This window comes from Schistocerca serialis, chromosome 9 (genome assembly GCF_023864345.2).
Source record: "Schistocerca serialis cubense isolate TAMUIC-IGC-003099 chromosome 9, iqSchSeri2.2, whole genome shotgun sequence".
In the NCBI taxonomy this organism is placed as follows: Eukaryota; Metazoa; Arthropoda; class Insecta; order Orthoptera; family Acrididae; genus Schistocerca; species Schistocerca serialis.
The window spans coordinates 258,999,643-259,027,564 of NC_064646.1; the positions used below are offsets into that span (position 1 = coordinate 258,999,643).

The 27,922-nt window shown below is 46.4% G+C and overlaps 1 protein-coding gene across 1 annotated transcript in view; it reads right to left on the reverse strand.

Moving 5' to 3' along the window:
* LOC126419109 (uncharacterized protein CG3556-like) overlaps nt 1–27,922 on the reverse strand; it is a 614,423-nt gene that overhangs the window by 51,720 nt on the left and 534,781 nt on the right. Inside the window, exon 7 of the mRNA XM_050086207.1 lies at nt 8,975–9,135. Within this exon, the coding sequence (XP_049942164.1) occupies nt 8,975–9,135 (161 nt within the window). The remainder of the gene's footprint in view (nt 1–8,974; nt 9,136–27,922) is intronic.

A 27,922-nucleotide genomic window follows, 5' to 3' on the forward strand; every position in this document is an offset into this window, starting at 1 on the left:
CTGTTTGCGGGGGAGGAAGGCAGGGTGGTAATGAGCGGAGCTCGAAACCTCGGCGAAAAAGCGGCCGAAGGCATTGGAGACAGCCTCAGGGGCCACAAGGACTTCATTCGCGACCTTCAAGCCAGAAACTGGGGAGTGGACCTTAGTGCCAGATAGCCGGCGCAGGCTACCCCAGACAACAGAAGAAGGAGTAGAACTGTTGAAGGTGCTTGTGAAAGCAGCCCAGCTGGCTTTCTTGCTTTCTTTAATAATACGACGACACTGAGCATGTAATCGTTTATAATTAATACAATTCGCCACTGTAGGGTGGCGCTTAAAGGTGCGTAAAGCACGTCGACGAGCACGTAAAGCATCTCTACATGCTGCGGTCCACCAGGGGACCGGTACGCGACGTGGAGAAGAAGTAGGGTAAGGGATGGAATATTCAGCAGCAGCGAGAATGACTTCCGTGAGGTGTGCGACCTGACGATCGCAGCTTGTGAAGGTTTGATCCTGAAAGGTAGCCCTGGAAGAGAAGAGCTCCCAGTCTGCCTTGGAGATGGTCCAACGAGAGGAGCACGGAGAGGGAGTATGCTGCAGGAGATGGATAACACACGGGAAATGGTCGCTCGAATATGTATCAGAAAGTGCATACCACTCAAACCGGCGTGCAAGTTGGGGAGTACATATAGAGAGGTCTAAATGGGAATAGGTGTGAGATGTGTCCGAAAGAAAAGTAGGGGCGCCAGTATTGAGGCAGACAAGATCGAGCTGGTTGAAAAGGTCTGCTAACAAGGAGCCCCTCGGGCAGGATGCTGGAGAGCCCCAAAGGGGATGGTGGGCATTGAAGTCTCCAGTTAACAAAAATGGTGCAGGTAGCTGAGCAATAAGTTGCATCACGTCTGCCCTGGTAACGGCAGATGACGATGGAGTGTAGACGGTACAAAAGGAAAACGTAAAAGTGGGGAGAGTAATGCGGATGGCAACTGCCTGCAGGCCGGTGTGCAACGTGATGGGATCGTAGTAAATATCATCCCGGACCAGCAACATAACCCCTCCATGAGCTGGGATACCTACCACAGGGGGTAGGTCAAAACGCACAGAGGTGTAGTGTGCCAAGGCAATTTGATCGCATGGGCGTAGCTTCGTTTCCTGGAGGGCTACGACAAGCGGACGGTGCAAGCGGAGCAGCAACTTCAAGTCCTCTCGGTTGGAGCGAATGCTGCGAATATTCCAGTGAATAAGTGCCATCGTAAGAAAAGAAAGATGAGAGAAGTGGTCACCTCGAAGGCCGCTTAGGGCCTGGCTTCGAGCGAGCACTGCCGCCGCTATCAGTAGGCGGACAGTCATCGTCCATTGGGTCTATAGGGTCATCGGCCATCTCGGGAGGATGGCCGGGAGGGGGAGCTTCCTCCGCCAGTGAACGGCCAGATGTACGGCGACCAGCGGTGCGGCCAGGCGAAACGGATGACGGCCTGGGGCGGCAGCCGCTGGGTGGCGCAAGAGAAGAAATGCGCCGTGGCGGGGAAGGAGAACTGTGCTTCCTATGCGCCTTTTTGGAAGGACGTGTAGTGGAAGTACCGGTCGAAGGCTGTGAGGTCGAGGTACGGAGGAAGTCTGCACGGGATGGTTCCTTCTTGAAGGCCCGTGCATCTAACTTCGGTGTCTTCGTTTTAGCAGAAGCTGAAGAAGGTGCTCGTGTCTGTGGGGTGATGGGAGGAAGAGGAGACGTCGACCGCGCGATCTTAGCACTGGCCGAACGGACGACCGTGGTGCTGAAGGTCAGATCGCATGTCTGGGTTGCTACCTCCCGGGTAGTCCGAGGAGAGGCGAGGACAGTACTGTATTTCCCCGCTGGGAGCAGCGTGGGCTTCCTACTAGCCAATAGCTTGCGAGCAGCCGAGGTGGACACTTTCTCTTTGACCCGAATTTCCTGGATACAGCGTTCTTCCTTATAGACAGGACAGTCGCGGGAGGATGCTGCATGGTCACCCTGACAGTTCACACAACGAGGAGACGGAGGTGGACAGTCACCCTCATGGGCATCCCTGCCACAGGTGACACATTTAGCCGCATTGGAACAAGACTGTCGAGTGTGATTGAAACGCTGACACTGGTAGCAGCGCGTAGGTGTCGGGATATAGGGGCGAACAGAAATAACCTCGTAGCCCGCCTTGATGCGCGATGGCAGCTTAACACTATCGAAGGTCAAGAAAATTGTCCGGGTCGGTACAAGGTCATTGTTGACCTTTTTCATGACCCTATGGACAGCCGTCACGCCCTGCTCAGCGAGGAATGATTGAAGCTCCTCGTCAGTCAATCCGTCGAGGGAGTCAGTATAGACCACACCACGAGACGAATTCAAAGTTCGGTGGGCCTCCACCCGGACAGGGAACGTGTACAGGAGGGTGGCCCGAAGCAGTTTTTGTGCCTGAAAGGCATTCTCAGTTTCCAGTAATAAGGTGCCGTTACGCAACCTGGTACAGGATTTGACAGATCCGGCTATGGCATCTACGCCCTTCTGAATAACGAAAGGGTTGACAGAGGAAAAATCCTTTCCGTCCTCAGTTCGAGAAACTACGAGGAACTGTGGGGCAGGCGGTAGTACTTTTGTCACTGTTGGCTGGTCACGTTTCCGTTTTTGGGTCGAAGTCGAAAGAGATGGAGTAGAATCCATTGCGGAGGAATCCCCCATGATTGCCAGCGTCTCCGATGGCGCGCTCCTTCCTTGTGGGGACCCTCTCAGAGGGCACTCCCGCCTTAGGTGAATGTTTACACCTCAGGTCACACCTCCCGAGAAACAGACGGAGGGACCAATCGGCATGGTCAGAAGGTATCAGCTCAGGCAATCACCCCTCCCCGGGCCTGGCCTTTACCAGGGGGTACGCGCGTGCCTTACATGTCTACCCAGGGCGGGGACTTACGCGTTACCCCGTCACCGGCTACGCGTGCGAACGCGTGGGTCGGCCTTCAGACACGCACAGGGAGGAAGGAAAAAGAGGAAAAAGAAGAGAGAGAGGGAGAAAGAGGACAGACTGTCTCAAACGCCGAGGCGGAGACCAGAGAAGGCAAGGAGAAGAAGGCAATGAGAAAGCAAGGGGAAGAAGGCAATAAGAAGGCAAGGAGAAGAAGGCAATGAGAAGGCAAGGAGAAAAAGGCAATGAGAAGGCAAGGAGAAGGCAAGGGAAAGAGTAAGGAAGACAGTGAGGTGGAGAAGAGCAAAGAAAGGAACCAACAAAAGGAAGGAAGAAACGAGAAGTGAAAAAACCAAAAGGACCACGATGATAGGTCGTGGAACCGTCCGTCTCCGGACGCAGGCGCGAACTACCCCCGTGAGGGGGATGGACTCCTTTTAGTCGCCTCTTACGACAGGCAGGAATACCGCGGGCCTATTCTAATCCCCGGACCCGCAGGGGGGAAATATAGCGGTGACTACGATTTGATGGCGACCGCTTCAAAAACTGCATCTCCACGGCCACGACAGCTATCACCACACATCAGCTACAGTAACAATCAGGGGAGGCAAGAGCAGCGCCAGGCACAAAAACTAGTGACAGGCAGTGTGTGGTTTTACAGCCATCGTCTTCATTCAGAAACAATTATATATCGTAGCACTAAAAGAAGACGAATATGCCCTGTTCTCGTCAGAGATACGAATGTAAAAGAAGGAAACTAGATTTTCGGCGCTTTTTTTTTTTACTTGTCAGTATTAGTAGCCATGTCATATAATTATAGTATCATCTCAACGTGACACATGATGTCAAGTCGTATAAAGTGATACGTACCATCAGGTCATCCAACATGGCATCTGTCATATCTTGCAATCTAACGCAACGTGTTATTGAAGTTTAGGATGCATGCATTTCAATTCTGGGATACTTTCTACTATAGATGCACTATCACTCTTGGATACTTCTCATTCTAGATCCATCCCGCTCTCTAGAAGCACATAAATTTTTGTGTATTTGTTTTTACACCCCTCAATACATTGAACAGGTCTAAAAGAGCTCACTGCGCTGGGGCAGTCGGGTTAACTCGTGAAAAAAAAAGTGGATATGTCCAGATGGTTTGATTTAAAAGTCTTTCAAGCTGCCAGGTAAGTCGAAGAGCTAGGTTCCTTGTTTCACATCACTAACTCTGCCCAGGACATAGTTGCCTTTTTTGTCCTACAATAGGAACATTTTTATTATGCTTCCTGACTTCTACCCTACCATAATTTTGACATAAGACCGCTATAGGTTGGCAGCTGAGGTAGATTTTTGTAGACTCAAGCGACGACTGATTCGGTATAGTTTAATTTATTGTCTTTCGAACCATGTTGCTTATATCGTGTCAACGGATACAGCTAACACAAAACAAGAGCACGACCATTAATTGCATGTGTTTGTCTACCTTATAACATTTGAACGATTCGCAGAAGTTGGACACAGAAGCGGCGCGCGTAAAAAAAAAAAAAAAAAAAAAAAAAAAAAAAAAAAAAAAAAAAAAAACCTCACAAAAATGTTTTCTGCACATAAAATCCGAATGAAACTAGAATTTTAAACGTGAGTTTTCAATCTTATCGTAAGAATACATTTATTTATTTGACTCACTTTAAACCGTTTCCTCATGTTCAATTCACGTAACAATAAATTTTTCATGCTACATTTAACTCGACATTAAACGGATAAAGATTATTGGAAAAAGATTTGATGTGACTATAAATTTATCTATCTTCGTGCAAAGTTTGAGCCGATTTGTACAAATTGAAAGTACAGAAATGGCACACTTCAGAAAGCTGCCAGAAAAACATGTTTTTTGGGTGTAATATCCACACGAAGTAAGATCTTATCAAACGTTGAAAATTTACCTCAGACCAAGGTCAGGTTGACTGGGGGACCAAATTGGAACCATAAATCTCGCTCCATTCTGGAGTTATTTGAGGATGACTGTTTTTGCATGTGAAATCCGAACGAGGCCGTCTGTTGTTACACGTAAAATCCGAGCGGCGGATATGCAAATGGTGTCATTAAGTGAGCATTAATTTCAGCCCAATTAAAACCTTTTGCAAATGCAATTAATCGATTCGCACAATGTGCCCATGCAAGAGTTCCGGTTCGTCCTTCAAACCTTGCTTAATATACTGTAACACAGCTACAGCAAGGCACGTGTTGAAATAGCTATATAAATGGCCGCTAATCCGGACTAAACCAAAAACCTTTATCTCATGATTCTAGGTAGGACAAACAGGCCGAAATTTCGACACCGGGTACACAGAGCACATTAAACCCTACACACACAGCAGACACACACCAACAGCAGTAGCTATACACACACATAACACAGGACCTGAATTTGAAAATGTAGAACAAAATGTCAATGTTCTCCACCGACGAAATAAAGGGCATAAAATAGATTTGTTAGAAGAACTGGAGATACATACACTTTACAGAAAATATGAGGACAAAATGCTGAACGAAAAACTTAAAAGTGAATCGGCCAATTTTTTTCAGATTCTTCGGCAATATACTTAAAGAAAAGTAGTAACACATGAAAATAAGCACCGTAGTAAAATAGATGAAAGAAAATTATAATCCATATCTTTAAGATAAATATCTTCTGTACAAAAGCATATCGGTGGAGAACATGTCACATTATCTCTGACAACTGCATCTAAAACATACTCGTAACTATCTATTTATGAAAGTTATTCTCGTTGTGTACTGTGCACTGAAGGTTGCGAGCGATGTTTAACATGTGTGAGACTCTGCAGAAATGGACCAGAAGAAAACTAGATCTTCCAGATTTCGCCACTAACTACATACACTGAAGAGCCAAAGAAACTGGTACACTTGCCTAATATCGTTTAGGGCTCCCGAGAGCACGCAGAAGAGCTGCAACACGACGTAGCATGGACTCAAGTAATGTCTGCAGTAGTGCTGGAGTGAACTGACGCCATGAATCCTGCCGGACTGTCCATACATCCGTAGAAGAACGAGGGGGTGCAGATCTCTTCTGAACAGCACGTTGCAAGGCATCCCAGACATGCTCAATAATGTTATCTGGGGAGTTTGGTGGGCAGCGGAAGTGTTTAATATTAGAAAAGTGTTCCTAGAGCCACTCTGTAGCAATTCTGGACGTGTGGGGTGTCGCGTTGTCCTGTTGGAATTGCCCAAGTCCGTCGGAACGCAAATGAGCATGAATGGATGCAGGTGATCAGACAGGATAATTACGTACGAGTTACCTGTCAGAGTCGTATCTAGACACGTCAGGGATCCCATAGCATTCCAACTGCACACGACCCACGGCATTACAGAGCCTCCACCAGCTTGAACAGGTGCCTGCTAACATGCAGGGTCCATGGGTTCATGTGGTTGTATCCATACCCGTTCACGTCCGTCCGCTCGATACAATTTGGAACGAGACTCTTCCGACCAGGCAATATGTTTCCAGTTATCAACAGTCCAGACGTGGCGTAAATCCTTGTCTCGTGCAGTCATAAAGCGTACAAGAGTGGATCTTCGTCTCCGAGAGCCCATATCGATGATGTTTCCTTGAATGGTTCGCACGCTGACACTTGTTGATAGTCCAGCATTGAAATCTGCAGCAATTTGCTGAAGGATTACACTTCTGTCACGCTGAACGGTTCTCTTCAGTCGTCGTTGCCCCTGTTCTCGCACGGTCTTTTTGCGGACGCAGCGATGTCGGAGATTTGATGTTTTACCGGATTCCTGATATTCACGGCACACTCGTGAAGTGGTCGTAGGGAAAATCCGCACTTGCGGCTTCCTCGAAGATGCTGTGTATCATCGCTCGTGTGCCGACTATAACAGCACGTTCAAAATCAAATCAATCTTGATAACGTGTGACTGCAGCAGCAGTAACCGATCTAACAAATGCGCCAGACACTTGTTGTCTTATATAGGCGTTGCCGACCGCTGCACCGTATTCTGCCTGTTTTCATATCTATGTATTTCAGTACGCATGCCTACAGCAGTTTCTTTGGCGCTTCACTGTATAATAATCGACAACTAACTAAAAAATTGCGCGTCTTTTATACATTGGAGTAAAATCAACAAAACAAAGCAGAACAACAAACATTGAAAACAATGCATAAAAATGGCATTGTGCAAAGAGATACACCCGTGAAAATGATAATCATTTCCCCAAATTCGTAGCGTCAAAACTGAGTTAAATAAAATCATTACTGGAAGCCCAAAAGCTATTTATAAACAAACCCAGTGTTTTCAGCCGGCCGCTGTGGCCGAGCGATTCTAGGCGCTTCAGTCGAGAACCGCGCTGCTACTACAGTCGCAGGTTCGAATCCTGCCTTGGGCAAGGATGTGTGTGATGTCGTTTGGTTAGTTAGGTTTCAGTGGTTCTAAAACTAGGGGACTGATGATGTTAAGTCCCATAGCGCTTAGAGCCATTTGAATCCAGTGTTTTCACAGCTGCTGGCTTTAAGAAAAAAAAATGAGCATTTATAATGAGCAAAATCAGAAATGTATCAAAGATTGCATCTAGCTAAACATCCGATAAGGATGCAAATTACACAACTGGGCATTAAAATTGCTATACTAAGAAGTAATGCAGGTGATAAACCGGTATTCATTAGACAAATCTATTATACTAGAACTAACATGTGATTACATTTTCACACAATTTGGGTGCATAGATCCTGAGAAATCAGTACCCAGAACAACCACCTCTGGCTGTAATAACGGCCTTGATACACCTGGGCATTGAGTCAAACAGAGCTTGAATGGCGTGTACAGGTACAGCTTCCCATGCAGCTTCAACACGATACCACAGTTCATCAAGAGTAGTGACTGTCGTATTGTGACAAGCCAGTTGCTCGGCCACCATTGACCAGACGTTTTCAATTGGTGAGAGATCTGGAGAATGTGGTGGCCAGGGCAGCAGTCGAACATTTTCTGTATCCAGAAAGGTCCGTGCAGGACCTACAACATGCGGTCGTGCATTATCCTGCTGAAATGTAGGGTTTCGCAGGGATCGAATGAAGGGTAGAAACACGGGTCGTAACACATCTGAAATTTAACGTCCACTGTTCAAAGTGCCATCAATGAAAGCAAGAGGTGACCGAGACGTGTAACCAATGTCACCCCATACCATCACGCCGGGTGATACGCCAGTATGGCGATGACGAATACACGCTTGCAATGTGCGTTCACCGCGATGGCGCCAAACACGGATGCGACCATCATGATGCTGTAAACAGAACCTAGATTCATCCAAAAAAAGACGTTTTGCCATTCGTGCACTCAGGTTCGTCGTTGAATACACCATCGCAGGCGCTCCTGTCTGTGATGCAGCGTCAAGGGTAACCGCAGCCACAGTCTCGGAATTGATAGTCCATGCTACTGCAAACGTCGTCGAACTGTTCGTGCAGATGGTTGTCTTGCAAACGTCGCCATGTGTTGACTCAGGAATCGAGACGTGGCTGCACGATGCGCTACAGCCATGCGGATAAGAGGAATGTCATGTCGACTGCTAGTGATACGATGTCGTTGGGATCCAGCGCGGCGTTCCGTATTACCCTCCTGAACCCACCGATTCCATATTCTGCTAACAGTCATTGGATCTCGACCAACGTGAGCAGCAATGAGGCGATACGATAAACCGCAATCGCGATAGGCTACAATCCGACCTTTATCGAAGTCGGAAACGTGATGGTACGCATTTCTCCTCCTTACACGATGCATCACAACAACATTTCGCCAAGCAACGCCGGTCAACTGCTGTTTGTGTATGAGAAATCGGTTGGAAACTTTCCTCATGTCAGCACGTTGTAGGTGTCGCCACCGGCCCCAACCTTGTGTGAATGCTCTGAAAAGCTAATCATTTGCATATCACAGCATCTTCTTCCTGTCGCTTAAATTTAGCGTCTGTAGCTCGTCATCTTCGTGGTGTGGCAATTTTAATGGCCAGTAGTGTACATATTGGCCAGGACAATTTTGCGATAGCAGGTGAGAGCTGCCAGAGGAGAGCTGTTTACCTGTATGGCGAGCGCTGTGGTGGAGGGCGGCCCGAAGCCGCCGGCGGGCGTCTGCCTGGAGGCGAGCGCCGTGGCGAGGCGGCGCACCAGCTGGCCCAGGTTGCGGTGATGGTGGTCCGGCGCCGTGCACGACAGCGCCAGCAGCGTCAGCGACAGCGTGTCTGCGGGAACACGGAACAGCAGCTTCAGCAGCGGTACTGGCAATTCTGAGGTTGAGAGCGCTGCGGCGACGTGACTGCACGTCGGCCATTCACTCAGCGCGTCGGTAGAGTGCGTACGAAAATTATTTGGCCCCTAGCTGGGTAGGCTGCGCGGCAGAGCAGGGGCAGTTGTAACGGCGGGGACAGCGCAGCAGAGGTGGTGCAGATCTTCTACTGAAGATTTCACTCAAACAGCTCATAGGTAAACGATGATAACAGTTTATTCCAAGTTGACTAATAATTCAACAAGTCAATAGGTTCTGTGTGGTATACCGAGACACTGAACACAGTAGTCACATATGGTGTGACAATTATTCAACTATATGACAGATAGTCTCTGTAGTCCATTTTCTTAGAGATGGTTGCAGGAATCGGGTGTTTGATACAGGATGTCAAATTAAACAGCCGGTGAAATACTGAGACGGCCTACTCACCTGAAGATGCCGGCCAAGGGGACCGCCGAAATACTGTGTCCAGTTGACGAGTTGTTCGGGCTGGAGACCTGATATGAATACAGCCAATTATTTCGCAGGGAAAGTTTACGCACCAAGAGCTTGTACTGGGAGGAGATTTCTGGAACTTGTAAGGAAGTTTGATGATAAACTTCGTTAAGGGGGGTAGGACGTCAAACTGGCCGACTTGGAACAGGAGAGGCACCACAGGACATTTTAATTTACACTGTCTATACTTTTAAAAATAAATTCATAAAATTTTATCTGCATGACCAGGAAGGGTTCAGAATTCACGCTCATAGCAGTGGAAGTTCAAAAATATAAGAACATATATTTTTTTACATGTGAAAGTCATCATTTTTTCACTTATTATTGACGCATTCGTTGCTATAGGTAAGGGATATTCTTCGATGAATTTTGCACGGAAACCATACTTACAGGTGTATCAGACTCTAGAATTTTCCAAATCTATTAAAAACTGTGCTAAAAATTGAGATAATTAACCATAAAATTTGAGTTTTTTCTAAACATAAAGTTTAAAATGTAACAGCTCATTCATTTTTTCATTAATTAAATTCTAGAGTTTCATGCACCTGTAAGTATGGTTTGTATGCTATGCAAAATTAATTGAAGAATCTCTGTTACTTGTGAAGAAAAGTGTACCTATAGCAAAAAATGCAGCCAATAGTAAGTGAAAAAATGATGAAAATTCACACGTAAAAAAAAATTATTTTGTTATACTTTTGAACTTACATTGCTATGAGTTTGAATCCTGAATCCTTCCTAGTCTTGTTGACAAAGTTTTATGAATTTATTTGTAAAAGTATAGACAGCGTAAATTAAAATGTCGTGTTGTGCCTCTCCTGCTCCAAGTCGGCCCGTTTGACGTCCTACTCCCCTTACGAAGATGGGTAAGTTGTTGAGCGCCCTCGCTTTTCTGCTGAGATGCCAGTATGATGGTATAATACCTAAATTTACCAGAATTGTTCACTACATTGGACAAGGATAGCCAACAACATAGAGAAGCGTGCTGGTTTTGCCTTAGTAAGGGAGTGCATTCGTTTCACACGTAGACAACTTAATTAGACATCCAAGGACTTATTTTACTTGCATTTGAAAGTTACGGCGTTGCTGTCTGCTGCATCCTGGGCAATATCGGGCTCGGTTCATGCAAGTGGCACCCATCCACATGTTGTGATCAATCTCACAACCAGATAACTAGACGATGCTACGCTGGCAGTATTGGAAAAGGGATTAAATTATGCCCGTATACCCAGGAATGTTCCCATTACGGAATTCATTTCCGCTGTTGAACAAGCGGTGTCGAGGCTTCCCGATGATCTAGCTGGTGAGGTTAGGGTAGCGGTCTCTCATACGTTGCATCGGGTGCCAACTCCGCTAAGTAACATCTCCTCGCTTGAAAGAGTAGCGATCCGATCCATCAGAGAAGACCAGGATTTAGTAATTCTTCCAGCAGACAAGGCAATGCAACGGATTTTCTTTCGCGGGACGATTATGTGGGTAAAATGGATCTTTTGCTTGCAGACTCGGCATACCGAAGATTGAAGAACGATCCAACTGAAACGTCTGAAATGAAAGATGCTATCACTTTTGAAGAACATTTCATTATCTGACGATGTCCTTAAGAAACTTTGATTTGGTGCTGCAGTCTCGCCGAGATTATATGGTTTGCCTAAGGTATACAAGCAAGGAGTCCCGCTTCGGACTATTGTTAGCAATTTGGGCGCTCGTACTTACAACTTGGCCAAGTATTTAGCTTCTATTCTCCGTCCCCACGTTGGAAAATTCGAACGCCATATTTCCCATTCTCTGGTTTTTGCTCAGCGTTAGAAGTCTCTGTGTCTCAGTGCCACGGATTTGCTCGTTAGTTTTGATGATGTGCCTCTTTTACCAGGCTTCCTCTTTAAGATTCTTTGCAGTTAATTGGTGAAATCTTGGACGAACAAACAACTTTGCTTTGTTGCCATGTGTTGAAATTGACGTATTTTTTATTTAATGACAAATACTGACGGAGTGGCTATGGGGAGTCCGTTTGAAGACAGTGTTCTTAAGACCAACTTGCTTTTGGGGATACGTGGACGATAAGTTTATGGTATGGCCACATGGGAGGGATGCTCTAGATCGTTTCCTAGATCAGTTTAATTGTTTGCATCGCAATATTAAGTTCACAATGGAAGTTGAAAAGGATGGAAAGCTTCCATTTTTAGATATCTTGATCTTCAGGAGGGATGATGGGACATTCGGACATGGTGTTTATCGTAAGCCCACACGTACGGACCGATATCTTCATGCATCAATTTGTCATCCATTGTACCAACGCAATGGTGTCCTGCGTACATTGGTAAAAAGAACTTACGCCATCTCAGATGCAGATAGTTTGACACAAAAACTGGACCATCTAAAAGCTGTGTTCAAGCAGAAAGGTTATACTGCCAATCAGATCCGTCGTGCTCTACAAATTGGACATTCGCGGGAACCAACGGAAGATACAAGCAAATCGGTGGGATTCCTACCTATTGCGGGGAGCATATGTTCAAAAATAGGTAGAATACTAAAGAAATTTAATATTAAAAGTGTATTATGTCCGCCAGCTATAACCAGAGCCCTGTTGGGCTCAGTGAAGTGTGTTTGGGGTTCGAAAAAGCCCAGAGTCTACAAGATTTCCTGCCATTGCGGGAAAGTTTATATTGGACAAACGATTCGTACGGCCCAGGATCGTTGCGTGGAGCATCATCGCCACACGCATTTATTTCAGCAAGAAAAATATGCAGTGGCGGAACATTGTCTTACTGAAGGATATAAATGTTGTATGATGAGACACAAGCAGTTGACCCTACGTCAAGGTATTGGGACTGTGTAGTGAAAGAAGCCATCTGGCTATCTGACAATACTATGAACGGAGATAAGGGATATCCTTTAAGTAAGAGTTGGAATCTTATTCTGTTTGACATTAAGAAACAACGGTCCTTGTCTCGGTCTTCAAAAACTGTCGATAGTGTTTGATATCGATGTATTGTTTCTGCGAGATTTCGCCACCGAAGCGCCGTTGTGCCTGTCGCTTGAGGGCACTTACGTTCGCACACGCGCGATGGACCTATGGTCGGTGAATAAAGGAGCCGCCGCGGCGTGTTTGAGGTCAGTTCCGGCGAGATACTGCGACAGCCTACTCACCTGAAGATGGCGGCCAGGTGGACCGCCGAAATAGTGTGTCCAGAGGACGAGATTTTCCGGCTGGAGACGCGATATGAATACAGCTACTGTTAATGATAGATAACTTACCCCAATTACGCAAATACGTAGCTGAGATGGTTTTTGAATGGTGGTCTGATAGTAGACCGAAATCGATTATCTCTAATAAAATACACTATTACATTTATGTTGCATAATTTAGTACTTAACATTACTAAAACTAACAGCACCTTCGTAAGAAAAAAGATTACGCTCAAATTGCAACAGAAGGAGCGAGTAGTTTCGCGTGCCTTGTAAAGCTTTTTCTTTCTCTTAGCACTTTACTAAGATTCTATTACAGCTGAAATTGCAATAGTATCCTAAAGCACGCTATTCTCAAACAAACAATTAAGGACAATTCGGATCGACAGCTTATTAAAAGCTCATGCATGGTATAAAAACAAGCGTGTAAATCCTTCACTTATGTTAATACAAACCGATACTATTTCAAATTTCACCAGGTATGAACGATATTTAAAATAATTATATAAATTCCGGAAGAAATCTGTAGTTACTTCTATGTCAAAATAGATACGAAAGTTTCACACATTAACTACATGCAAAATACTATTTTGCTTGACATTATTTACCATTAACTAGCTTCAATAGCTCAAACCGATTATGAAATATGTGGGATGTTATAAATATTTCACATATCACTCTATCATTAGTGTATGCAAGCGGAAGTGAGTGTACTACACACAATCCATTTTCTCAAAATTGGTGATAGATATAGATCTCGTATTAAGTTTAAAGACAAATTCAATATATTGGCGACATTTCACAGCGTGCTATGTATCACCTAACATGCACTAAACATGAATTACAGTGACACATACATTTCATTGCCAACTACTCTAATTTCGTACAGTAGCTTATTGAACATGGAAGTATCATTATAACTATGATCTTTAATGAAATGAAAGGCATTTCGTAATGAAGCTGACGAATGACGCTATGAGATTCAAGGGAATAAAATTGTTTCATCAAATAGTTTCTCTAATATCGTTTGCAGAAGTTTTCATTCCAGCCGGCATGTGCACGTATTCCTTTCCGCAGTGTAGCCAAGACGTAAAGAGAATGTTTCTTTCATCGCGGAGGAAGCACACACTTCAGGACATAAGAGCTAACTCAGATGGCTGCTCCTTTGATACAGGGGGCTGGTCTCACCCAGCGCTCACTGTGAGATGGCACTTCTATGTGTGGGCGAAGTTATCTTGCATTAGCACTATGACAGATTTATGGATATAATCTTCCAGTCACAAATGTTACCACTGCGTTCACGTTACTGATGTGTGTTATGCGTCACAAAATGAGTGTGGAGAGACGGGGAATGTATGGAAGCAATGACGCTTGTCATGGAACAGTGGAAATGGGGGTGGAGGCCAGCATGATGGTAACGGTACGTTCAGAGACGGGTGACAAGGGAAGTACTTGGCGTTAGATGCCAAAGGAAACCCAAAGTCCACCTATGGGCATTGCCAATAAAATAAGATACAAAAAGTTGTATTCAGAAGTGGAAGGAGTAGTGGGGAAGAATAATTGCAGAATGTTTTGATCGTATGTAAGATCAGTGACCATACTGGCAATGAAACGGAAGATAACAGAGAGAAGGCCGAAATACTTAATTCGGTTTTTCGAAATTGTTTCAACACAGAAGATCGTAACACGGTCTCTCCTCTCAATCGTCGTACGAAAGTCGAAATGGCAGATATTGAAATATCTTAGTACAGGAAAGGCGTCAGGGATGAGACAGCTATAATGTTCTACAGAGATTATGCGAAAGAACTTGCTCCCCTTCTAGCAGTAATTTATCGCAGGTCCTTGAGCAACGAAGGGTACCTAGCGACTGGAAGAAAGTGCATGTCATTCCCATTTTTAAGAAGTGCCGTATGACAGACGCTCACAATTAAAGATCTATATCGTTGACGCCAGTCTGTTGTAGAATTATGGATCATGACTTTTTGGAGAGTGAAAATCTGTATAAAAATCATCATGGATTCCGCAAACAGGGATCCTGCGAAACGCAGCTAGCTCTGTTCCTCCATGAGATCCACAGCGGAGTAGATAGCGGCGCTCAGGTTGATGCCGTTTTCTTTGACTTCAGGAAGGCATTTGCACTGTCCTGCACTGCCATTTAATGAATAAATACGAGCTTGTCGAGTATCGGAATAGATTGGTGACTGGATTGAAGACTTCCTTGCTGACAGGACTCAACATGTCGAGAGATGTAATGATCATTTCCGGATTAGCACAAGTAAGCGTGAGAGGACTGTTACTGTTTACAATATATATGAGTATAAAAGATCTAGTAGAAACCATCGAATGCTCTTTAAAGCTGTTCGCATATGACACAGTTGTATAAAAGAAAGAAGTAATGCCAGAAGATAGTAAAGATTTTACGAATTACCTACAGAGAATTGATGAATCGTGCAGGCCCTGGCAGCTGAACCTGAACGTAAATAAATGTAACATATTGCACATACATAGGAAAACAAATCCACTACAGTACAGCTACACTACTTATGACAAATCGCTGGAAAAAGTGTCTACCGTGAAATATCTAGGAGTAACTATCCAGGGTGACATTAAGTGACAGACCACATAAAATAGATAGTAGGAAAAGCAGATGACAGACTCAGATTCATAGGAAGAATCTTAAGGAATGTAACTCACCCACGAAGGAGGTGGCTTATAAGGCACTTGTTTGACCCATTCTTTTGTTCATCTATGTGGGATCCTTATCAGGTAGGACTGATAGAAGAGAGAGAAAAGATCTAACGAAGAGTGGCGCGTTTCGTCAAGGGCTCGTTTAGCTGGGGTGAGAGCATTGTGGAGATGTTCAACACTGCTGAGGGATTCTTCCAGTAATTATTCATCTTGCTTTCCCTGTGATATCTCTCTATTTGATGTGAAATATGACCGTCAGTATCCTAAGGCAAATTATGCCAGGTGTTTGTGCAATTTCGCAGAATTTTAACTTACCTGTTGTACTGTACATTCTGGATGATGGTTAATAACGGAAACTGGTAGTTGTCTAATGGGACAAATAAACCACTGGATAAAATCTTCTCGGTTTCGAAGCCGCATCAACTCCAAAAAAGTTTTCAGCTTTTCACGGCTAGCTCCACCATCGTTGTCAGGAGTAAAACTACTGACTGCTGGGACTGATTTTCTTCTCTGTTATATTGTGATTTCATTCCCCTGCCCAATACAGACAGGGGAGGCTGGCAGTGGCACAATCCACCGCTTTCTTTTTTGTTATGTTGTGATTTCATTCCCCTGCCCAATACAGACAGGGGAGGCTGGCAGTGGCACAATCCACCGCTCTTCAGCTGAGTGACATTACAACTAGTAAAAGCAGGAAACTATACATATAAAAGGCGATGAAAAGGGGGACAGAAGAATATAAAAGTTGGTGACAATGGAGGTTAAAATGTACACTGTCATGGATATGTTCATTGTGGGACTGTTAAAGAAGTCGACATAAAGTTAAAAAAACACAGTTGATGTCTCATGGAGCACATAAAATACACTGAAATCACATACCCAAGTTAAAAGTTGGCCACAGTATTAAAACACTCCAGAATATAGACACTTTGAAACCCCTGTAAGAGATGGAGCACAAACGATGAAACAAAAAAACTGCCAGGAGAGATCTGCCGAGGGAGAGGAGGCCTGAGAGGAGGGAAAGAGAGGGGAGCGGAAGGCCCAGCGGGGGAAGGGGCTGGAGGGGTGGGATGAAAAGAAAAGGGGAGTCGGGGGGTGCAACAAGGGGCAGGAAGTGAATGGGGGGGGGGGAGATGGAGAGGGAAGGCAAGGCAGGAGGGAACACAGGGACACAGAAGGGATATGCAGGAAAGGGAGGGGGTTGTGAATGAGGGAGGAAAACTGCTCAGGGGAAGGGAAGGGCAGGGGAGAGAGAGCCCTTAGTAGTGGGAGCGGGGAAGGTAGGGTTAGAGTTGGTAAGAGGGGACATATCAGGATGAAGCTCAACATGTGGGAGGGGTAGGTGCTGGGAGTTGCATTGGGAAAGGAGGTGGAGACTGTGGTAAAGGCATAGGAATGGGGTAGGGTAGATAGGACGGAAGACACCAGGTAGTGATGGGATCGAGTTTGTGGACGATGTGCAGAGTGTGGATGTGTTCGAGGAAAAGGAGAATATGTGGAAAGGCAGTGAGGTCGAGGAGGATCCGTGTGGGGGACGGGAGGCGGATACAGAAGGCGATACAGAGTGCATGGCGTTCAAGGAGTTGGAAGGCTTTATAGAATCTGGGAGGGGCAGATATCCAGGCGATGCTGGCATAATGAAGGGTGGGGCGGATCAAGGATTTGCAGGTGTGTGGGATGGTGGAAGGATGCTGGAACTGGCAGTATTTCCTGCTTATATACCTACGATTACGGCCGCTGGCACCAATTAGAGGGGGCAGAAACGACGCATGCACGGAAGGTGAGTTGGGCAGTTCATAGCAGCTCCAGCCTGCGGCGGGACCGAATGATATCAGGTGGCGCGAGGGGCTGGCGCCACATTTGAAATTGCCGCTCCCGCCTCCCTACAAGCGTTAAGCATCCGCCGTTGGTTCCTTTCGACATCCAAAGTCCACCCCCACGCCTTACTTAATTTGTAGCCTTGATCTCTGTTGAAATTGATACTGTCCATTCTAAACTGGGCCGCTTCCTTAATAACTGAGTCCCAGTATGTTGACGCATGAGCCAAGATTCTTGTGTTCTCAAATTTTATTTTGTGCCCGTTTTCGAGGCAATGCTCAGCTATGGCCGATTTGTCAAGCACCCTTTCCTTAATATGTCTCTTGCACTCGGTACAACATTCCGCAAATGTGCCTATTGTCTGGCCTATAAAGATGCTGCCGCATTCGCAAAAGACACCATACACACCGAGCACACTTAGAGCTACATCGTCTTTGATAGACCACAACAAATCTCATATCTTGTGGGCAGCTGGAACTCTGGTCTCAATCCAAGTTTCTGCAGTAGACGTCCTAACTTGCTGCTCGTTGCCGCGCAGTATGGCAGGAAAGCCGCTGGCTTGGTTTCTTCTGCTGATTCACAAGGCGTCCTCCTTTGGTGACACCTGAAACTGCAGTTTCTGTTTCGCTGTAGCCGTTCTCCCTGAGCACATGTCTCAAATGCTGCAATTCAGACTGTAGGTGGTCATCGTCAGAAACAAATTTGGCTCTATGTATTAACGTCTGCAGGACCGCTTTCTTGTGTACAGGGTGGTGAAAACTACCTTCATTCAAATATCGATCAGTGTTCATCGGTTTCCTGTACACTGAATGACCAAACCGGCCTCCCACCTTCCGCTCCACTAAAACATCTAAAAATGGTAGCTTGCCATCCTTGTCCATCTCCATTGTCAGAGCCTACTCCTCAAAGTGCTCCATGGAGAAATTCGCGACTGCAGGAGACAATGGCGAGTCCATTGCTGTGCCATCTGCCATTTCACAATATTCGTCGCGGTACAGGAAGTACGTTGTCATTAAAACATAACGGAACAACTTGACGATTCCATACGGAAACTGTTGGGCCAAAAGCCTGTTTTGTACTGCCACCCTCGTAAAAAGGAACACCACGTCCAGACTAACCGTTAAGTCGTTTCTAACTACTATCATTTTCTTGAGCGTTTGAACAAATGTCTGCGAGTTTGGAACATGGCATTCACAATGACCTAGTTTTGGCGCTAATAATCCTGCAAGATGTTTTGCCAGTCTGTAGGTGGGTGATCTGATTGCACTAACAATGGGCCTAAGAGGAACATGTTCCTTATGTATCTTTGGCAGTCCATAAAACCCGGGAGGTCTGGCGGCGAGAGGCATTAATTTCTTCACGACTTCACCCCCCCCACCCCCCGCCCCAGATTCCTTTAATAACTTCCCTGTCTTCCTGACTATGCGTTGTGTCAGATCGCAACTAAGCTTCCGGTACACATCCATCTTCTAGGAAATTTAGCACCTTCAGGTGGCAGTCTTCAGTGTTCAGACCACAGTAGCATTTCATTTGTCAGCTGCAAGACAAGCATGCCCTCGGTCTTATACAACAAGCGTAAGCCGCGTCTTTCCTCCTGGATTTCGGTGGCTCAGCTTTCTGATGACGATCACCTACAGTCTGAACTGCAGGACTTAAGGCAATTTTTATGGGAGAATGGCTACAGCAAAAGGAGAAATTGCAAACTCTTTCAGGTGTCACCGAAAAAGACGCCTTGTAGGTCGTCAGGAGAAGCCAAGCCATCAGCTTTCCTGCCATACTGTGGTGCAGTGAGCAGCAAGTTAGGACGTTTACTGCAGAGACATGGATTGAGACCAGTGTTCCGGCCGCCCCCCAAGATTCGAGATACGTTGTGACGTGTTAAAGACGATATAGCTCTTCGTGTGTCCAGGGTGTCACTTGTAGTGCAGCAGCATCTATATAGGCCAGACAATCTGCACAGTTGCGGAGCTTTTTACCGGTCACAAGAGACATATTAAGGAAAGGGAGCTTGACACGTCGGCCATAGCACTGACTCGAAAAAGGGGACAAAATAAAGTTTGAGAACACAAGAGTCTTGGCTCATTTGGCTCATGCATCAACATACTTATAAAAGAGGGGGCTGAGATTAGAATGAATAGCAACAACTTCAACAGAGACCAGGGATACACACTGAGTGGGACGTGGGGGCAGGCTTTGGATGTCGAAAGGAAGCTATGGCAGATGCTTAAGGCTTGTAGGGAGGAGGGCGCGGCAGTTTCAAACGTGGCGCCGGCCCCTTGCACCACCTGACGTCACTCAGTTCCGTGGCAGGCGCGAGTTGCTATGAGCTGCGCAACTCACCTTTTGCACACATGTCGCTTCAGCCCTCACTAATTGTGCCAGCGGCCATAATCGTAGGTATATAAGTGAGACATAGTTCCAGTCCCAGCTCCTCCTCCATCCCACTCCCTTCCCCCCACATCCACTTCCTGGCGTGTCAACAATATTGTCTCCTCTATCTAAACATTCGCTACCTCCCTGCCAACAAATAGCTTTTCATGCATAACCCTGTCCCAGCGCCAGGTCGAATCCTTCATCCTTACTGAAACATTCTTCCAACCTCACCATGTTGTCCGTACCTCTCCCTATCTCCTTCACTGCACCAATAACCCTCTTCCCCTCACACGAGGTGTGGTTGCTATTGGCCACCTCAAGCATCTCCCTGTCTGGCCACAACCCCTACTCAGTGACCTGACCGAATGCCTTCTGCTCAGCATCTTTGTTTCCTCCCTCACCATCACCTGTGCCACTATCTATATACACCCCGCACTCCTCTCCCTATGACTTAATTTCCCATTTCGACTGTAGCTTCTCCACACATGTGGTTGCTGCTGACCTCAACATCCAATGCCGAGTTCCTGCCACCCTTCGGCGATGGCATCAGTTCCTTTACACTGTCCATGTTGACCTTGTTCATTTCCCACAGCACACCTGTCCTGAAAGTGAATCACCCCAGATGTCATCCTCGCTTCCCCCAACCTCCTTGGTCGCATTACCCCAGAGTCTACGATCCCACTGGTAGTGACCACCTCCCTGTCCTCCTTACCATGGCAACCCTCCTGCCCTCCACCCTGCTGCCCCTCTGAAGTCTGGCCGTGACTATCACCATGCCAAGTGGGACGCCTACTGGGAACCCATTGCCTCACATGTCGAAAGCCACCCCCTTACCTTTCATCATCCTGCTGACATATCCCATGCCTTTTACTTCCTCCAGAAGACCATCACTGATCCTGTGAAGGCCCGTGTTCCTACAAAACTCATCCACCCTCACCACTCTACGCTTCCTCCACAGCCCATCCTCCTTCTCCGTGAATCCTGCAGGCTCTAATGCTCCTTCCACCGCACCCATGACTGGTATACTCCTCCACCACCAGCAATTACAATGACAAACCCGCAACCTCCTCACAGCAAAGAAACGCCGGGACTGGCACCAGGAATATACATGTCTCAACTCCACCCTCCCTGGCAACTCCTCCAAGTACTGGTCTGCTTTCCACCATCTTACTGGTAGCCATCCCGTCCCACATTACTCGTTTCTCCATGACAACTCCCCCTTCCCTGAAAACCTCAGTAACCCTAACCATTTTGCTTTCCACCTCTACGAGGTCGTCTCCATTCCTAACAATCCTCATTCTGATTACTCCCTCTTCCCCACCATCCTTGAATGCACTGACACCTCTGTCCTGCCACTTGCCCCCAGTTTTCGGTATTTGGATCAGTTGGCCCCTTCTGACAAACACTCCCATCACTACACATGACATCAAACTTGTCCCCTGTTCCAAATGCAACATTCCTCCTCATCACAATGGTGTCACCTGCTGCCACCTCATCCCCCTGTCCTTCCTGGCTGCCCATGCTACCCAATACAACAGCCTCTTCACCACTGGCTTTTACTCTGACCTGTGGAAAAATTTCTGCGTGCTGCTGTTCCCTAAAGCCAAAAAACACCCCTCTGACACTTCTTCCTATCATCCCATCTGCCTCACCTCCGTATTCAGTTAGGTCTTTGAGTCCATCCTCTGCCACTGTACTCATCACCACCTTAAGCAGCACCACCTTCTGCCCCTTACCCAGTGTAGCTTCTGGCCCTCGTTCTCAGCCAACAACCAGCCCCTTAACCTTACCAATCTCCTGTCCCTCCAGCTGAACTCCCATCACTCTGCCAGCTTTGTTTCCCTTGACCTCCAGAACGTCTATGACCATATCTGTCATTCTGGGCTCCTCTTCAAACTCCAGACGTATGCTCTCCCCTTCAGGTTCGTCCATCTCGTTGCTTCCTTCCTCTCCCATGGTTCCTCCTATGTCACTAGCCACAATACCAACTCCCATACCTTCTATCTCACCACCAGTGTGCCCCAAGGCTCCATCCTTTCCCCTCTCTGCTATGTCCTGCATACTGCCGATTTGCCCAAACCTACCCTGTCTGTTCATCTCCACCAATTTGCTGATGACACCGCCTTCCTGGCCCTTTATCCTACCCTTCAACGATCCCAATATACCCTCCAAACCCACCTCGAACAGTTCAGTGCATGGTGCAACCAGTGGCTCCTTCACATGAACCCTCCCCTCTACGATTTTTACCTCACCATTTATGGTCATCCTATCCACCTCACAGCTACCCTGAAATACCTTGGCCTCACCCTTGACCATCACCTCACCTGGACTCCCTATCACCTTACAATCCAACACAAAGCTCACAAGAGACTCCACCTCCTGAAACTCCTGTCCGACCAGACAGGGGGACGGCATCCTTCCAGCATCCTTCACACCTACAAATCTTTGATCTGTCCCATCCATTGTTATGCCAGTGTCGCTTGGATTTCCGCCCCCCCCCCCCAGGTTCTATAAGGCCCTCCAATTCCTAGAACGCCATGCACTTTGCCTCGCCTTCCATATGTGCATTCTGTCCCCCACATGCATCCTCTATGACGTCATCCCCTTCACCCACCTTCGTTTTTTCCTCTAAAATATCTGCACCCTGCACATCGTCTGCCGACTTGATCCCCCCCTCCCCACCTCCTGGTATCCCTCTTCACCCCCAGCCCATTGCCACACCTTTAACATTGTGTCCCACCCTCTCTCCATCTCCACACTCTCCACCCCAATGCAACTTCCAGCACCTACCCCTCCAGGATGATGAGCTTTGCCCTGACACCTACCCCTCCTAGCAATTCTAACCCCACCTTCCTCCTCCTCCTCCTCAGGGCTCCCTCTGCCCTCCTCTTCCCTTTCCCTGAACGGTTTTCCTCCATCCTACACTTCTCTCCCTTTGCTGTGCCCCCCATCTGTATCTCTACACTCCCTCGTGCCTTGCCTTCCCTCTTCATATGCCACCCCACCCATCTCCTGCCTCTTGGTGTGCCCCCCGCCACACTTTATTTCTTTTTGTCGCATCCCCTCTAGCCTCCCCCCCCCATCCACTGCACCTTCCTCTCCCCTCTTTTTCCCTCCTCTCAGGCCTCCTGTCCCTTGGCAGGTCTCTATCGGTGGTTTTTTATTCCTTCGAGTGTGCTCCATCACCTGCAGTGGTTTTTTAAGTGTCTGTCACTGTGTGTGTTTTTATACTGTGGCCGACTTTTAACTAGTGTCAAATTGCGAACTGTGTTATTTTAACTGTATGTCGACTTCTTTTAACTGTACCCAATGAACGCCCCTGTGTTAGTGTATATTTTAACTTCCATTACGTCCACTTAATGTGTCTTTACATCCCCCTGTTTTCCTCAATTTTTTATGTACAAGTTTTCTCTTTTATTATTTATATACCACTTGACTGACGAGCGGCGGATTTGTGCTTCTGCCAGCCCTCTCCAGCCCGTGTGGGGCAGGGGAATGAAACTGCTATAATGAAAAAAAAACCACTCCCAGCATTTAGTACTTTTACTCCTGAAGACGATGGTGGAGCTAGCCACCGAAAGCTCAAGAATTTTTTTTGAACTGACGTGGCTTGGAAACCGAGAAGATTTTGTCCAGTCATGCCACCGCAAAAGGCTCCAAGAACAAATAAACAGCTGATAGTTAAAATTCGTTTCATAGAATACTTAACAGCTATCGAACCTCACCTTATGGAAACATCACACACAGGTTGTACTCTACTTTCGGTAAAGTGATAGTAGCAGCTAGTTGCTACGAAGAGGGGAAGCTCCCTCCAGCAAAAAGGATACATCTAAATGGGAGTGGATTGTTAATAAACGAAACATCACGTGGAATAGTGGGAGCTGGCTTCAGTCTACATCTGAGCGTCTTGTAGCCTCAGCAGTATCGGCCAGAGGAAGCTATGAAAGTGTTACCAAGTGCGGATCTGACTACTTTCTACCAGACTTTAGGACCTTAGTTAATTCAAACCAAATACAAACTCTTTGATGAGGAGGAGGAGCGAATCTCTGTGGAAATGTCAATGCAGCATGTGGACCAGTGCAGAGAGAACCAGTGTTAGAAAGAAACAACACTGGCCTTAGTAAGGGTCGCTATGATATTTGGGGACTATCTAAGAATAGTCCTTGTTTATGTGTATAATAAGCCGAAAATGAGACGATGTTCAGAACTAGCTATTATTCAAGTCTCGGTGGATTGGATTCCCAGGGCCTAAGAGGCAGCAGTGAGATTGTAACCGTAAGTGAAGTCCGAGAGCAGTGGAGCAGCAGTTAGCATGCTGGACTCGCATTCAGGAGGACGACGGTTCAAACCCGCATCCGGCCATCCTGATTTACGTTTTCCGTGATTTCCGTAAATCGCTTCATGCAAATATTGGGACGGATCCTTTGAAAGGGCACGGCCGACTTCCGACAAAATCTGGGATAGAGACAGGTGAACACATTAACAAAAAAGAGGTACTGATAATGTTTCTTCCCCACCTCGAACAATAACGTAGTGAGACATAAAACATCAACTGGCTCAGTAGCTTGCTCTCAGCAAACTGTAAGTTTTCCTAAAAACAAGCAGGGTTCCCTAGCCAGATTTAACTGCAAACTAATGTTTCCCTTGGTAATGTATCATTCGTATAGGATCCTCTCACCACAATGCAGTTTTAGTGAGAAGTAGAGCAATTACTGGTTGCTTAGATGGTGACTTCACTAAGTTTTCAGTATTCGCGTTATTTAAAATTTACAACTAGAATATGATCTCGAGACATTTCCTTGTTCAAGAAAGATAGCTTTTCAGAAAGCAGAGCAAGATTGTATTTGCACTGAGATAATTAAACTCACGAAGAAAAATGTCTCTCTGTACGAAATTTCATAAAAAAATACGAAACTTTGAAGCGCAGCAGGGAGACAATCTCGCAGCCATTTTTACTAAAGAATATTATTAAATGCTGGGCCAATTCTCAGTTACATGGGTATTGATAGTTTGTTTTGGTGTTCTGAATACCGTCTGCGTCAATGGGTGTAGCGGACGAACAAACGTCTCGCCGACGGGAGCGGTAGCATGTCTTTGAGTTTGCTGGTGTGCTTTAGCCTCGGTTAGCTATTGTTATTTCATTTCCATCGGTCCACATAGGAGGGGTGGCGGGGATTGTCAGAGTTACATTACTCTGTACCTTGGCTAAGGGCGTCCCTGAATATGTCACATAGATCTGGAATAGTTAATATACAGGGTGATTCAAAAAGAATACCACAACTTTAGGAATTTAAAACTCTGCAACGACAAAAGGCAGAGCTAAGCACTATCTGTCGGCGAATTAAGGGAGCTATAAAGTTTCATTTAGTTGTACATTAGTTCGCTTGAGGCGCTGTTGACTAGGCGTCAGCGTCAGTTGATGCTAAGATGGCGACCGCTCAACAGAAAGCTTTTTGTGTTATTGAGTACGGCAGAAGTGAATCGACGACAGTTGTTCAGCGTGCATTTCGAACGAAGTATGATGTTAAACCTCCTGATAGGTGGTGTATTAAACTTTGGTATAAACAGTTTACAGAGAATGGGTGTTTGTGCAAAGGGAAAATTTCTGGACGGCCGAGAACGAGTGATGAAAATGTAGCACGCATCCAGCAAGCATTTGTTCGCGGCCCAGGAAAATCGACTCGCAGAGCTAGCAGAGAGGATGGAGCGCCACCACATTGACACTTATCTGTCCGTAACTACCTGAACGTCAACTACCCGAGGCGATGGATCGGCCGCCAGGCAGCCCGTGACAGAGCACTTCATCACTGGCCTCCAAGAAGCCCTGATCTTACCCCCTGCGATTTTTTCTTATGGGGGTATGTTAAGGATATGGTGTTTCGGCCACCTCTCCCAGCCACCATTGATGATTTGAAACGAGAAATAACAGCAGCTATCCAAACTGTTACGCCTGATATGCTACAGAGAGTGTGGAATGAGTTGGAGTATCGGGTTGATATTGCTCGAGTGTCTGGAGGGGGCCATATTGAACATCTCTGAACTTGTTTTTGAGTGGAAAAAAAAACATTTTTAAATACTCTTTGTAATGATGTATAACAGAAGGTTATATTATGTTTCTTTCATTAAATACACATTTTTAAAGTTTTGGTATTCTTTTTGAATCACCCTGTATATAATTTATAGTACACGTTTGCAACGTGGTGATATTCTTCTATGAAAAAGCACGTTAGCATTGCGCTTTCACTTAAAATGTGGACGTGCATTGGATGAAAAGTATAGTGGGACGAGAGAATATGTTCCGTAGGTTTGAGGGGTGTGGGTAAAAAGATAGGCTCTGTTAGGTAGGAAAACTAAGGAGATGATGGACAGGAATTGAGGCCGATAGTGGGGATACAAACCATGAGGGAGACAGAGGGTGAGGAGTAGTGTGGCATGTGGATAGGGTAGTAGTTACAAGAGGAAAGGGATACGAACTGATGGGCAGAGAGAGAGGAGCCCTGATGTGTAGAGTTTGGAGTGTGCAGGTGTAGAGACGGAGGTGTGTGTGTGTGTGTGTGTGTGTGTGTGTGTGTGTGTGTGTGTGTGTGTGAGAATGAGAGAGAGACAGAGAGAGAGAGAGAGAGAGAGAGAAGGCCCGGCAGCGTACCAGGGCTGGTGATCAGAGGGGAGACAAATGGGGTATTGGAATGTGGTCTGCTGCGCTTTAACTGTGTGGGATTGCTTGTTAAGTCATTGCTGCTCACTCAACGTGACGTTACGTCACAATTTTGATCAGGTCGCTTTTATGATCGGCCACCTGAGCCGGAAGGAGAGGGAACTTCATTATAATAGGCTGCTACTGTGGAGTAGTGGGGATCTGCTGTTTATTGCTTCTTGCAATGAGTTTCCCTCCAGCTGGACACTGGTCGCGCGGCGGCAGTTACCCGCCGGTAGCGCTTGCTGCACGTGTTGTGGGTGCGGCCTGTTAACTCCTGAGGGCTGCCATCCAGGATGGAACGAGGCTGTATCCATCCTCCCTGCTCATGTTGCTAGGATATTTTATTATTTCTGTAGCTTCTCTGATCTTGTGTTTCGTCAAAGTCGGCCGCTTGGCCAACAAGCAGGTTTCGTTAAATTTTATCTCCTTGCCGGTATCGTCGACGTTCAGCCACTGCAGACTTCCTGTGCTGCCCCAGACGAATGTAGCGCTCGTATTCTGGCAAGCATGTTGCTGTCCGCCTGCCGGTGTCACCGATGTATACCTCTCCGCACTGGCATTCGACCTTGTACACACCTTCTGTTCAAAAATGATTCAGATGGCTCTAAGCACTGTGGAACTTAACATCTGAGGTCATCAGTCCCCTAGACTTATAAATACTTAAACATAACTAACCTAAAGACATCATACACACCCATGCCCGAGGCAGGATTCGAACCAGCGACCGTAGCAGGCTCGCGGTTCCGGATTGAAGAGCCTAGAATCGCTCGGCCACAGTGGCCGGCACAACCTGCTGTGCGTAAAGCATCTGTCTTATCCAACGTGGGGCTTAGCACAGACTGGATCTTGCGGCTGTTGTGATAGGCAGGCTGGACACCGACCCGGCAAGAAATTTATCAAATCGGTAAGTGACGTGTGTCACATAAGGTAAGGGCGCTGCTGACTGAAGTATCGACAAACTTCAAATTTCTTGCTCATTTTGTTTCCTTTTGTTTCTTGCCACGAATGTATCGATTTTTGGTTGGAACCATTCGTCACGAACGTTGTACGCAGCCAAATGTTATGTATTATGTTTTGAGCATTGTCTAGATGCAGCGCACGGATGACCAAACGACGCAATGAGTGGTGATGGATTGGGCGTGCGAATACCTGGTGGATCCATAAGACCATGGCTGAAACGCAGGTCTGTCCAGAATTGTTTTTTACATTATGACTCAGAAAATTTTTATGCAACTGACTGGTCGCGTAAGCTTACGCTGTTATACGCGTATATGTTGTTAGTGTAAGTTGTGGGTAATTGGCAGTGTAAGCTGGAAAGTCTCAATTCGCGGCTTGGTTGATTAATGATGATCCGGATATACAGCCGAGTAACTGTTTCCATTTTATGTGCAATACTTCGAGACCGATACAGATGTCTTCTTCAGAAGCTACAAGTTGTTTTGTTATGCGAACACTCTGCCTATTGAATTACGGCGGGATTTCAAAAAGA